Here is a 14,757-nt window from a genome sequence, read left to right as displayed (position 1 = left end):
ATAAATAAATAAATAAAAGTTTCAGTCAACCTATGAAGTCGAAATAAGAATAAGATGAATACAAGAGTACCCAAGCCATTTCTTTTAAAAATATTAATCTATATAATTGCTATGAAAACAAATAAGACATTAGTTGTGAATAATATTTTTCCATATTTTAAAATAAAATATCAAAAAGAAAATTAATTAGTGGAAAATAATGGAATGAAAATTTATTCCTCCAGCATAATTTGTGACTTCAACACAGTTCTTCTATCTATCTCTTAGAAGAAAATAAGAGAGAAACTGGGTATGGTCAATCAAATGAATTTAGATTTTTAGTGCTCAATCAGTTTTTCAATATTTGCAAAGAGATTGTGAAATTGTTTTCACGGTCAGAAGAAAACAATATAAAGCTCAGTAAAAAGAAATTAAAACCAGATCCGTTCAGTCTGAAAGTAACTTTTAACCAGAAAAAGAGGCTACAGATTATTTTCTTTCATTTGTTCTTAGTCTGCCCCCTTGTGGTCTCCAGAAAGCTGTTACCCAGCACAAGCTAAAATGGCAAAGTTATAAAAGTCTTATTATATATATCCAATAAGATCAAGTTTTAATATCCCTTAAAGTGGTTTAGAAAAATGTCTCATCCTGCTTTAGTTTAGCATACAAAAAAATATTTAAAATTAGAAATACATGCCTCGGGGCTTCCCTGGTGGCTCAGTGGTTAAGAATCCGCCTGCCAATGCAGGGGACACAGGTTCAAGCCCTGGTCCGGGAAGATCCCACATGCCGCGGAGCAACTAAGCCCGTGAGCCACAACTACTGAGCCTGCGCTCTAGAGCCCGCCAGCCACAGCTACTGAGGCCACATGCCACAACTACTGAAGCCCGTGCGCCTACAGCCCGTGCTCCGCATCAAGAGACGCCACCGCAGTGAGAAGCCAGCACACCACAACGAAGAGTAGCCCCCGCTCGCTGCAACTAGAAAAAGCCCACGCGCAGCCACGAAGACCCAATGCAGCCAAGAATAAATAAATAAAATAAATACATTTATTTTTTTAAAAAAAAGAAATACATGCCTCAAAACCTACATCTTTGAATAAATTGAAGATATTTCCTTTAATTCTTAAAATTATTTTTAAGAATGAAAATAGTATATAAACTATATATAATCAACAATTTTAAGACTTTTATTTTTACAAACTCTATAGAAATTGGATCTTTGAAGCAATAGTCAAAAAATACTATATGAAACAATTTGGCTGAGGGCTCTTTTTGTGCTCATTCACTGCCCTGTGAGATAAATGGAATATTTATAAATGGAATGGAATATTTATAAATGGAATATTTCCTGCCATATTAATAAACGAAGGATGTCACAGTCACCAAAGATTGCAGGCCTCCAACGTGAGCTGGTGAGCCCTGAGGAAACTCAGGGTTGAAAAGAGTATCTGCTATCTAGCAGCCATCAGACTGCAGCCACTCCCTGCGGTGAGCCCTGAGGAAACTCAGGGTTGAAAAGAGTATCTGCTATCTAGCAGCCATCAGACTGCAGCCACTCCCTGCGGTGAGCACTGAGGAAACTCAGGATGTGAAAATACAGGCCCCAGATAGCTAAGGTGCATATCAAAGGAATGATTTCAGTGAGCCCAGACTCTTGCATCTTCCCATATATAGAAAAGCGCTAAATTCCTTAACTTGAGATATCTGGTTCTCTTTAACAATAACCTTTTGACGTTCCCAATTACCTCCCATTTGTTGCAAAACTCCTATATATCCTGGCTCCCCCCTCGCCTCCTCAGAGCAGTTTCTCAGTCATCTGAAACGCTGTCTCCCGGCTGCAGTCTTCATTTTGCCCCAAATAAAACTTAACTCTCAACTCTCACATTGTGCATATATTCTTTTTAAGTCAACACGTGAATAAATTTTGAAAGCATTTATCACTTCCTTACAAAATAAATTGGGTTTTTACTGTCTGAGAGAGGATCAGGCACATTCAATAGTATTGTAGCCGGTTGTCCTTAGAAATTGCTCTGGTGGAGACATGGCAAACCAGAGGAGGACTTTATTGCTGATTCTGTCATCTTTCCTTGGTTTGCCTAAACTTTAAATGCCAATGTTTTGTAGATTTTAAAAGGTATCCAGTGATAACTATCTCCTGGCATATTTTGGTAACTAATAGGTCGATGTTGTATTATAAGTTCTTAAATTTTGAATATTTAAACAGGTAATCTCTAAACTACAATATTATTAATATTACACTTGATTTCATTTTTTTATTCCTTATTCCATATCTTTCATTTTATCTTTTACATTACACACAGTTCTTCTGTGACTTAGGGGATTTGTTTTTCGTTTGTTTTCTTTTCTGGTGGAGACATTGGTTTTTATCTTTCCATGTTAATGAATGAGTGGATTCTTAAATTAAGTGAATAAAGGAAAGAATAAACACAAACCTTATAACTAATTGCAATGCCTTTTTCCCAAATGATGTCTTAGGTTTCAATATGACCATAACCTTTAAGTTAAGGGCAGCATGTTGTTTCAAGACTTAAAGTGAAGGAAAACTAGGTGGGCACAAACTACGTCATATGTACACACACTCACACGTGCGCACACACACACACACGCACAATCTTACCAAGCCTTATGCCGTTAACTCTTTGGTGACCCTGAACAAGGCCCCCTCACCTCTCTGGACTTAGCTTTTTCACTTGTGAAATCATAGTGTAGGAGCTGGTCAGTATTTTTCAAACTGAGATCTACGTATCTATTTTTAAGTGTCCACAAGTCCTCCAGGAGTATTTTTAAGTATTTTGTTTTTGTAATTTTGATAATGTAAATCTACATGCAAACTGTGGATAATTTAGATGACCACCTTATGTCTGGGCACCACCATGAAGCCAAAACATAAAGCAGAGGCTTTGAATTTGTAAGAAACAGTTTCTCAATATATAGTCTAAGAATTTTGTAGTCTTCAAAGGTACTCTTGACGGTACTCAGTGCTCAAATCTGAGAAACATTTCTTAAATTCCTTTCAGCATTTAATATTTAATTTTAAAATCTGATATTCACTTACTTTAAATGGAACTACCGAGGAAGGCAGCGCACTGCAAAAGAAAGACAAATTGATTTTTCTCTATTATTTTTGGGTGTTCAGTTCCTCTACGCATTTCAAAAGAAGCAAACCAATTTAGAAGACTATAAGGCATGTGATGTCTAAAGCGAAGCCGCAATAATGTTTGTGAAGAAAACTGACAACCTCCAGGAAGTGCTGGCTGAAATTTCTAGCATAATGATGGTAATCTGGGGTGCCCCTTGGTGTGGTAGGGGGAAGGGATGTCATGAATTCTGAGGGAAAGCAAAGGGCAAGAAACCAAAACATATTTGTGACATCAGTGATACTTAAGCAAAGAATGTTAAAAGTTTCAAGGAAATACACTCCCCAAGCACACAAGTCATTCCAGGAAGGCTTTAAAATAATTGAGCTGTTGCAAAAATGAGGTTATGAATGAATGGACTAAACAATAGTAAGAGCAATTGATCAAGAGACAGGTTGGTTGCTGATGAGGTTCGGAATGAACATACTCCAAAGGAAAAGATGGTTCAGAATACTTGGACTAATCAACTGAAATAACTCCAGGAGGAAAGAAATAGGTGGTAAATAAAAATAATATCTATTGGGCTTCTAGCACATGTTTGTTTATAACTAATAATAAACATGTTTATTTATTCTACAAATAAAAACGATAGGTTCCAACTCTGTCTCCACTAACAAATAGTTCAAGAGCCACAAATTTGTTAAGATCATTTAAAAAAGCCGTATTTAAAACTTGTCAAATACAGCATTTATTTTTAAAAGTCAATATAGTTAGCTACCAAACTATTCAATGACTACACTGATAGTATTTCCTGATGTGATTATTTGAGTTTTCTTTAATTTGGTCTGATAATTCGAGTATAACACAATCATGAGTCTGTTATCAAAATATTTAATGGTTAAAATTTTTCATTAAACGATTATAACTGATTTAAAATTCATAACTGAATAAGCATTTTATTATAAAACATACTATATTCTACAATTACTTTCTTTCTTAGTCACATAATATGTTTTATTACTCTGTGTAGATTAGAAGGGATATACTTCTAGTTAATAATGAAATATCATTTAAATTTCAAAAGCGATGCATTTTTTTCCATAAAGAGAAATATTTTAGTCCTAAAAAAAGAATCTTTATAGCCCTATATATTCATTCCTTATCAAATACAGTTAAAATAAAAACAAAAATTCAGATAAAAACAAAAACTGCACATCTATATTGGATCTGCCTCTTTTCTCTTACCAATAATGGAAAAATAACCAGCTTGAGCAACTTTGTAGAAAAGATGCACGTGACCTCAAGGTCAAAGACAAACAGCAGAAAAGGTCATATTTTATCGTGGCGCTAACACAAATAGAAGAGAAAGCAAACATCTCTGTCCCTGCTTTCATAGTACACAGGATTAAAAGCAACAGCTGGCTTTGCCTTCCTGAAGCCATCTATCATGAACACGATTGCCGAACATCAACTTAGAGAGATCGCTATTTCATAAACTGAGTTGAAGGTGTAGGCAAACAAAACGTGCCAACTTGCCACCCCCAAATGTGTCTGGCATGCCGATTATTTCAGGCTGAAAACAATCAAGGCCCAAAAGAGTCAGGAAGAAACTGTGACTTTCCCCCTTACTGCCTTAAAACAATTTAGATAGAGGGCCTGTTCCTGGAACAGAGAGCTATCACCAGAGATCTCTGCAAAGAATATGGGTTAGATGTGGTGAGGGAAACTCAGCGGGGCCTAGTGATTAGAGTTCCCTCAGTGTCCTACTGTCTCTGCAGGGCCCAGCAAACATTTATTTACCAAACATTTGCTTTTCCATCTCCATGTGAATTGCCATTCTCCCCTTTGAAGTCCCAAATCACGATGACCAACACCTTCTTTTGTCTTTAGCTGAAGATGATATTTAAGGTGAGGGTTTTAGCCATTTTGGTGACTTTTACTCAGTTCTTCTGGGTCTCTCCCATATATACATGTTACTAAACTTTGTTTGATTTTCTCCTGTTAATCAGTCTCATGTCAATTTAATTTTTAGACCAGCCAGAAGAACCTGGAAGGGTAGAGGAGAATTCTTCCTCCCCCACAAAGGTACATGGAGAGAAGGGGCCTCTAATTTCTGTTATGGGACTTCTAGCTGACAGCACACCCTCTCACAGCTTCTCCCCCAGCTCAGAGCAATGGCTCAACACGTCACTAATTTGTGTAAAATCCTCGCAATTTTGCCATATCTAGGTGAAAACTATACTATTTTCTTAATGTTTCTTAATAATTAACTATTTGTAAATTAAATACATTTATTTTTAAAAAGTAAAGTTCAGGGACTTCCCTGGTGGTGCAGTGGTTGAGAGTCTGCCTGCCAATGCAGGGGACACGGGTTCGATCCCTGGTCCGGGAAGATCCCAGGCGCCCCGGAGCAACTAAGCCCGTGCGCCATAATTACTGAGCCTGCGCTCTAGAGCCCGCGAGCCACACCTATTGAGCCCACATGCCACAACTACTTAGGCCTGTGTGCCTAGAGCCTGTGCTCCACAAGAGAAGCCACCGCAATGAGAAGTCCGTGCACCGCAATGAAGAATAGCCCCCACTCTCCGCAACTAGAGAAAGCCCGCGTGCAGCAACGAAGACCCAAGGAAGCCAAAAATTAAATAAATAAATAAATTTATTTAAAAAAAGTAAACTTCGGGACTTCCCGGGGGGCGCAGTGGTTAAGAATCCGCCTGCCGATGCAGGGGACACGGGTTTGAGCCCTGGTTTGGGAAGAACCCACATGCCGCAGAGCAACTAAGCCTGCGAGCCACAACTACTGTGCCTGCGTGCTGCAACTACTGAAGCCCATGTACCTAGAGCCCGTGCTCCGCAACAAGAGAGGCCACCACAATGAGAAGCCTGTGCAACGCAACAAAGAGTAGCCCCCGCTCACCGCAACTAGAGAAAGCCCGCGTGCAGCAACGAAGACCCAACACAGCCAAAAATAGATAAATAAATAAATAAATTTTTAAAAAAAATAAACTTCATATTACATCATAAATAGTAAACCAATATCACCTTTCATGAATGTAATGAACATAGAATACTAATAAATACTATCTGAATACTCTTGCCTGTCAATGCTCTGAGCCTGACACCTCATAGCCCCCCCTTTAAAAAGGGCAATAGTAAATGTTAAAGAATTGTTTAAAAACTTAATATTCTTTAAAATATTAAAATCAGGCTTTCTTCTTGATGTATTCCCAAAGGTTGAAAAGGGACTGAATCTTTCTCAGTATGTGAGCAGATGTCATGGTAACCCCTACAATCATGTGGTGTCTTGCCATCAGTAAGAGGACCATACTTGGGAAACAAAGGGTGAGAGCTGAGTATAAGGCCAAGAATGGTGATAGTTCAGACCCTTCATACAGAAAAATGTGAATTTCATATCAAGCTCCGAGATGACTCAGCTTAGACCATTACGCCTCCCAAGATTGGAGTGGAGTGTATTCAGTACTTACTGCATGAGGCACAACAGATCTGATCCTCCAAAGACTCTGTGCTCTGCACCTGTCCTTATCATTCCTTTTTCCTAATATGCTGTTGTCTCACCGTGTTCGCTCCAAGTCAATTGGCTGTTAATGTACACAAACTATTATGTAAGACTCAGAGCAACTTAAGGATATAAGTTAAACACAATAAGATTTGGCAAAAATGTGCAGTTTGGAATTTCCTGTTGTTTCCAAGTTTACTAAAATCTAACAGTAATAGCCTAAAGTCAGAGCTGTGTTTAGTTTGCTTGTTTTATCTTCAGTTTTATCAATCATTGAGTGTTTAAGATCCATTTTTTGTTTGCCTCCAAAGTCTACCACTGATCAATATATAATTCCATTTCCAGAAACAAATGATAAAACTTGATAAAAATAAGTTATGCCCAAAGTCTTTGGTCAATTAACACCACTTGGCTGAACGTAATCCATTTCATTTTCCAAGGCTCAATTCAAAATTGTATCCTCTTCCTTTAATTCTCCAATAAGAACTTTACTTACTTATTTGCAGTGACAATTTCATCCTCCTTTTTCTTAGTAGTAGTTCACCCAGTTTTCATTTCTGTATTCCTCTCTGGTGCCATCACAGGGTTTTGTACTTAAAAACTAAATAAATACTTCCTGAATCAGTTCATGGAATGAGAAAATATGAAGTGATTATATTCAAACAAGTCTATATTAAAGTCTTCACAAATAATATGTCGATTTTTATGAAGAGAATATCCATTGTTTTTTGCGTAACAATATGCTAAATCTGCAATGAAAATGAGCTCTGAAAATATGATATTTAGGTTAACTTTGTATTTTAAAATCCAATGTGCAGAATTTTTACATAGGTAACAGAGTTGCGTATACAAAGGTTCTCCCCCTACTGTTAAGAAGAATGGAAAAAGTCATAATTTTATCCTTATTTCATTTAATAGAATATATATCTGCCCTCAGATAATTTATTTCACCAAATATTTTATTTTTGATAAATTGAAACTGCCATAACTATGTCATATAATTGCAACTTGTATTCAGATGTAGAGTCTAAAGCTTTTAGAGTTGTTTCATAAAAGCAGAATTAACAACCTTTTTTTTTTTAAATGACTTTTTAATTAATTTTATTTATTTATTTTTGGCTGTGTTGGGTCTTCGTTTCTGCGTGAGGGCTCTCTCCAGTTGCGGCAAGCGGGGGCCACTCTTCATCGCGGTGCGCGGGTCTCTCACCCTCGCGGCCTCTCTTGTTGCAGAGCACAGGCTCCAGAAGTGCAGGCTCAGTAGTTGTGGCTCACGGGCCCAGTTGCTCCACGGCATGTGGGATCTTCCCAGACCAGGGCTCGAACCCGTGTCCCCTGCATTGGCAGGCAGACTCTCAACCACTGAGCCACCAGGGAAGCCCAATAAACTTTTTAAAAAATGTTTATTTTTTTGGGCCTAGCTATAATTTATTACTGAATAAAATATAAATCAAAGTTAATCATTCTCCATATCTTTATCATTTTAAAAACATGTCTGAAATGGTGGATTATTTCCTCATTGGAATTTTAATCAATTACAGATGTTCTATCTTATAATTTATTTATTTACACAGCAAATATTGAATCTGCTCTTATGTGTCAGGCACTTCAAGTTTATAATAATTAATTAATTTTTGTTCATTCTTTTTTATTTTAAACCATTGAATTGTACTCCTTCTTTCTTTCATTCTTTCTTTTTGGCCACGCTGAAACAGGAGGGAAGGAGGCAGGGCACAACCTTTGAAAGAATGACATAGCCCAAGGACACGACATAAACTGATTAGAACCAAATGGGTCCAAGATGGCGAACAAGTCGACTTCCACTAGACCTTGAGCCTCAGTATACGCTCACTGTAACACATCAGCAAGCTAAATGACACACCCACAGGTGCCATGACAGTTCCAAGACGGACCATAAGCATCAAAAAGTAGCCAGTGGCCCAATTCCTGGAAATCCCCACCCCTTCCTAAAATAGCTGGAATACTCCTCCCACTCATTAGCCTGTGAAATTACCCACTCCTATAAAAACTGACAACCCCATACCCTGGTGCTTTCTCACCTTCTGAGATGGCCCACACTCTTGTCTATGGAGTGTGTTTCTCTCTAAATAAACCCACTTCTTACCTATCACTTTGTGTCTCACTGAATTCTTTCTGCAATGAGACATCAAGAACCGGAGCTTCATTAAGTCCTGAAACCAGGTGTGTGATCTCAGTTGGAAGACTGTGGGTTTTGGCTGGGTTCGAGTCCCAGCCTCATGGGTTCAAGTCCCAATCTGGGATTTGGCCCGGTTTGAGTCCCGGCACGTGGGTTCAAGTCCCAATCTGAGGTGCACGGTTTCAGTGCCACATGGCTTGCGGGATCTTAGTTCCCCCACCAGGGATCGAACCCATGCCCCTGCAGTGGAAGTGTGGAGTCCTAACTACTGGACCACCAGGAATTCCCTAATTCTTATCCATTCTGTTTAGTTGGGGCTCCTTTGGTTTAAAGTAAAGGAAACACACTCAAGCCTGCTAAATAATAGAGCAGTCAGTGGAGAAGAAATGGGGGAGAGAAAGTACAAAGAATGTCTCATAGAAAGCCAAGGGCAAGAAATGTACAGAGCAAGAAATCATGGAAATACGAAGGTAACAGCAACTGGGGACACAGTCTCTCTCTCTCCCAGAGAAGGGTCCTCTTCTTGTTCTGGACTGATTTAAAATTGAATGAATGACACAGCAACGGCCTTAACTTCATAGAAAATCTTGATATATGTGCTGGCTTCTGCTCTTGAGGCTGCCTCATTTTCTGATTGTTGTGCTTGCTTTTGAAACCAGGCCATTTAAACCAAAGGTCAAACCACGAACAGCTGCCCCTTAACAAAACTTCAGAATAAGGACTTACTTGCTCAGCAGGGCCTGGAGGTGAGCAGAATTTCTTAAGTGTGTGAGTGGGCTTTTTCACACATTGCCCTGCAAAAGTTTACGATTTTGTTGAGGTAGATAGCACATTATCCAAAGCCTTCTTTGCATGTTCAGAGGTAGAACCTAATTTTACTTACTACTTTTTTTCTTTTTTTCAAATAATATGTTGACTTAATATATTTTTTCCTAAGTCACTTTCCAAATGAAATTTTTAACAGGCTAGAAACTAAATGCTATTTTCTAAGATATTTTTCAGTACTTTATTTTTTAAAATTTCAAACTATTCCCTAAGATTTAATTTCAGCTCTATCTATGTATCTTCATAATACACTAGTGCTAATATTTTCCTTTCAGTTTTGCTCTTGTCAAAACTGGGAAGAAAAACCATATTTTTAAGTTCTTGATATAAGAAACCAGACAATAAACCATGCTTTTTATATTTGAAGAAATATCAGTAGCATAAAAATTATTCATCACTAGAAAATTTTGAAAAATTCCATGTAGTTTAATTTTGAAGTTATTTCCTTTTTTCCTCATTAATTCCTCTTTTATGGTTCCTGTCATAGTCTCTATTTGATATTATCAGAGATATTTGATATTATCATTTTTGCCATTTTATATTTTTAAGTATAAAAGTTTTCCATTTCCAGTTGGAAATTTTAAAAATTTGTATTATTGAAATATAATATATTATTTCAGCTGAGAATGTATAAGCAACCCTTCTCTATTAATGACAAATCATGTCTTTCATTAATTAGGCTATACCTTGTCTATTTGAAAATTCAAATAACTTGATTTCCTTTGCTTTCAATTTTGTCTAGTTTTGCTCTTTTAATATATTTCCTTTTTCTGGGTTTCTTTAGTGGGAGACTGAGTGGTAGTAGTTACATTGTATATGCTTTACAAATATAGACATTTAGGTCAATACATTACCCCTTAAGGAAGGAGACAAGGCATACCTTCTGTGAAATGGTATGTTTTTATTTTTAGCTTTTTGTCCTTTCTTTTTCAACATTTAATGTAAAAATTTTCACATGTACAGAAAAGGTGAAAAAATTTTATAGTGAATACTTATATACCCACCCCCTAGATTTGACAATAAATATCTCATTACATCTGCTTCATTAGCTCCCTATTCATCTATCCATTCTCTATCAACTCCATCAATCCAATTTTTTTAATGCATGTCAAAGTTGCAGACGTCAGTACATTCCACCCCTAAACATTTTAGCATACATTTCACTAACCAGAGTACAGTAGTTATTTTTGTTTTTGCTTTCTTTGAGACATATATATATATATATGTATATATATATATAATGAAATGCACAAATCTTAAACATATCATCCACTGAGTCCTGACAAATGTGTATACCTAGACAAATCCTATCCTAACAGGATAGAGAACATTGCTAGCACCCCTCAAAAAGTTTCCTTATGCTCCTTCTTCAGTGACTCCTAGCCCATAGCCACAGACGTAAACTTTGTTATGATTTTTTTTTTCCACAGTAGACTTGTATTTGTGGTTGTAAGAAGTCTTCTAACATGCTTTACTTATCATTTACTTTTTATCAATCAAAGCATTATTTGATAAGATGCTAAAAATTTTCAGTTATAAGAACAATGTTATAGTATCTTATTGTCTAAAAGTATTTCAATTGTACTATGACATCTGATTTGACACTCTAGCAACCTTATTTTACAGATTAAAAATCTTAGGCTGTTAGAGGTGAAAAACCCACATCAGTGCAGTAAAGACTCAGTCCCAGATTTACAAACTCCAGAGCCAATGCTTTTTCCATTATTTCATAATGTGTTGTTGTTCTGATTTCATTGTACTGTGGAATGAGAATACACAGATTGGCCATAAAGTCTGGAAACATAGATAACGTTTAATTGTTTTAAACAGAATGAAACTACTTATTTTGTCTCTGGAATATGCTAAAAATGAAGTTTCATTCAGTGAAAATGGGAGACACATCATACGAGGTAGCACATCACAGATGCACCTGTATGGTTTAGGGAAATGCTTTGTGTTCACTATAATTTTGCACAGCATCTTGAACTCTGTATTGCTAATAATAACAACACATTGAACGTACCATGTGATGTCACTGAACACTGCAATGCGATATCAATAATTTTTTATGTATCTTTGCATTTGTTTCCAAATTTCACAGAAACTCTGTAGCATTTAGAATTCTGCCTATTAAGAGTATACAAAAGGAAATGTTTCTTGCTAGAATATGAATAATGTTTATTAATGATTTTAATGAATGAAAAGAAAATGATTGTGCTTTATTGGCATCAGCTGTTTTCCTGCGTCGGTCCATTCAATTTATTAACTGATCAGAGTAATATTTTGATCTATTGGTTACATGACCTTCAGTATTCTGGAAGTGGAATGCTAAACAAACTATTATATTTCTATTTTTCTGTCTTTTAGTTATCTCATTGTATACTTGATTTCTATGGTGTTTAAAACAAAACTATCGTATCAAATTGTAAAGTTATAATTTTACCATTTTCACCATTTTTATGTTGGGGGGGGTTGGGCTGCACCCCACAGGCCTGCAAGCCCTGTACTTACCCAGCCTTGAGTTGGAAGAAAGAGCCTGGCGTCAGTGGCAGCGGCATCAATGGTTTAGTAGATAGTGGGATCTTACATGTCTGAAGCAAGGTCCATGGAGTGACACCCTACTTTGTGCAGCAGGTGGGCAGGTGGGCGGGACGTGGCAGCAGTCTTCACTACGGGGGCACGGGGAGGGGAGGTTACTAGTTATAGGGGGAATTGATGTCAGGTTGGCTCATCGGCTACCAGGGAAACCAGCAGGGACAAGCACAACCATCACTGCCCCTTTGATAAGCTATCATGGTGGAGATGTTCTGAGCTAAAGATTAGAACAATTACTAGTTGGGGCTGGGAGCAAGTATGTAGGCATTTACTGATTAGGCTCCGTGATGAAGAGGGAAGGTCAGTCAGGTTGAGTAGGGTGTAGGTGAAGCAGGGACTGATCGAGCAAGGCGATGTACTGAGTGCAAGCGAACAGCGATCTTGAATGGCCTGATCATACCGGGAGAAAAGAAATTTTCCTCTACACTTATTGGTTCTTCTGGCTGGTCTACACATTAAATGGACATGAGACAGATTAACAGGTGAAAATCAAACAAAAGTTTAATAACACGTATTCATGGGAGATACCCAGAAACACTGAGTCATTAGCCAAACTGTCCAAAGCCCTCACTTTAAATACTATCCTCAGCTACAGACAAAAGAGGATGTTGAGGGTGGAGAGAGTCAGTTATGGGAGGTTACCAAGAAAAGCACAGTAAACAAGGGGGATTGTGATGCAGATTGATGTCCTTGCCTTCTCGTTGTTAAGAATTTCTAGATTTTGTCATCCTTCTCTTCCAGATACAGAGAGGGAGACACCCTTACAAATGGAGATTTCCTTTACAAATGTAAATTTTTCTTACAAAATAGCAACTCCTATTTGGTTTTTCAGAGTCCTTCCCATGTCTGCTGTTTCTCAGAAAAGAAAGAAGAAAAAACAACTTAAAACAATTAATATGCCAGAGAGACATATTTTAGCATGGGAAATTCTGCTCCTGTATATCATAAACTCCATTGTATCATTCAATCTATTCCTTATCAGTTCTCTTAAATTAAATTACTATACTGAATTGTTCTACAACCACAGAAATTTAAGCTTATTAAATAATATGTGTGTATCCTTTGGTTTCTGGTGTGTATCTTTAAGAGTTTTTAAATGAACTTTATTCACATATTTTATAAGATTAATCAATTCATAATAAATAAATTTGTATTATTCTTTATTTTTCTGAAAGTTTGGCTTTGAGGTAGGCTTTATGATCTTTAATGTTACCTTTCTGAAACTGAATGATTCCTTCTTCAGATTATACACCAAATACGGTATTAAAGAGAAATTCTAAATGTAGTGAATGAGAATATAATTTCAATTTAAAACTTTTTATTTATTTAGGTCTAGAAAAATAAAAATTAGGGTGAAAATAAATGCTAAATTTATCCTAAAAGTAAATTTAGTAAACTGATTTTCATTCAATACAGGATTTGGATGAGGTGACAAACTTTCCCTAAGAATCTGTGTTGTTTCTCCTTAAACAGAGTATTGAACAAATACAATTCCTCTGCCTGCTCATGAAACACCACTAAAATGAGATGAGGGAATTGCATCATGTAAATTTGTAAGAAAAAGATCACAGAAATGGAGAAAACAGAGCTCTATAAATTTTTGGAAGATAAAAAGAGTTGAAAAAGCTGAAGTAGGGAATTCCCTGGCAGTCCAGTGGTTAGGACTCCGCTCTTTCACTGCTGAGGGCGCGGGTTGGATCCCTGGTCGGGGAACTAGGATCCTGCAGGCTGCACAGTGCAGCCAAAAAGAAAAGAAAAAAGAAAAAGCTGAAGTAGTGATGCCAAAAACTTGACCTCTGTACACTGGTGCCAAATTGAATCTCAGAGACAGGGTTTTGGGTAAAGTAGTAAAGAATAGCTTTATTGCTTTGCCAGGCAAAGGGGGACACAGTGAGCTAATGGCCTCAAAACTATGTGTCCCAACCCAGGGGGATTTGGTAAGGAGTTTTATAGCAATGGTTCAAGGGCAGAGTTGCTGATAAGGATCAGGGTGTGTGCAAGGCCGGTACTCTTTAATCTGGCCTCAGGTGGTTCTCGAAGTTACCAAACTGTGACTGTCTCTGGGATGAAGAATGCTTTATCAAGTAGTTAACATCTTCCTTTTGGTGGGGCTTTTTACTTCTGTAGAAGTGCTCAGAGATACTGTTATGTGTACACCTTGAGGTGGAACCAGAACCCTGCCCCAAGGCTGCCCTATTGTTTCTTGACGGCTCCTGCCTTGTCTCTGCATCCCCTCCCTTCCCTGATTAACAACTGTTTGAACCTGCCCTTTGGAGATCAGGGAAGGTCATAGAGGCTGAAGCCTAAGTAAGAAATGGGAGATACAGAAAGGCTTCCAGGCCTAGGAGCCCCACAGTGTCCTGCTGGGTTTCAGTAGCAGATCTCACGAGAAGCAAGCTTCTTCTGGCCATAGAAAACGAGGTGAGCTTGGAGTTTGAGACACAAGGTGTTTTGAAAGTCAGTGGTTAGATGAGGGATTAAAACATAGAGAAATTCTCCAAAGTGTTAATGCTAGGCTCCAATTCCTCTCCATTTATCCTCTCTTATATCACTGCACTCTGTGTTTTACCTCATAAATCCACCAAA

The 14,757-nt window shown here is 37.5% G+C and overlaps 1 protein-coding gene across 1 annotated transcript in view; it reads left to right on the top strand.

Annotated features, from left to right (window-relative positions):
* Positions 1-3,216: 3,216 nt before the first annotated feature.
* The window catches only part of SUCNR1 (succinate receptor 1), a 52,790-nt gene continuing 41,249 nt past the window's right edge, over positions 3,217-14,757 (top strand). Inside the window, exon 1 of the mRNA XM_061192762.1 lies at positions 3,217-3,279. Coding sequence (XP_061048745.1) covers positions 3,217-3,279 — 63 coding nt within the window. The remainder of the gene's footprint in view (positions 3,280-14,757) is intronic.

The sequence above is a fragment of the Eubalaena glacialis genome, chromosome 6 (assembly GCF_028564815.1).
Source record: "Eubalaena glacialis isolate mEubGla1 chromosome 6, mEubGla1.1.hap2.+ XY, whole genome shotgun sequence".
Lineage (NCBI taxonomy): Eukaryota > Metazoa > Chordata > Mammalia > Artiodactyla > Balaenidae > Eubalaena > Eubalaena glacialis.
The sequence above is the reverse complement of the archived record's forward strand: the minus strand, read 5'-3'. Positions and strand labels throughout refer to the sequence as shown.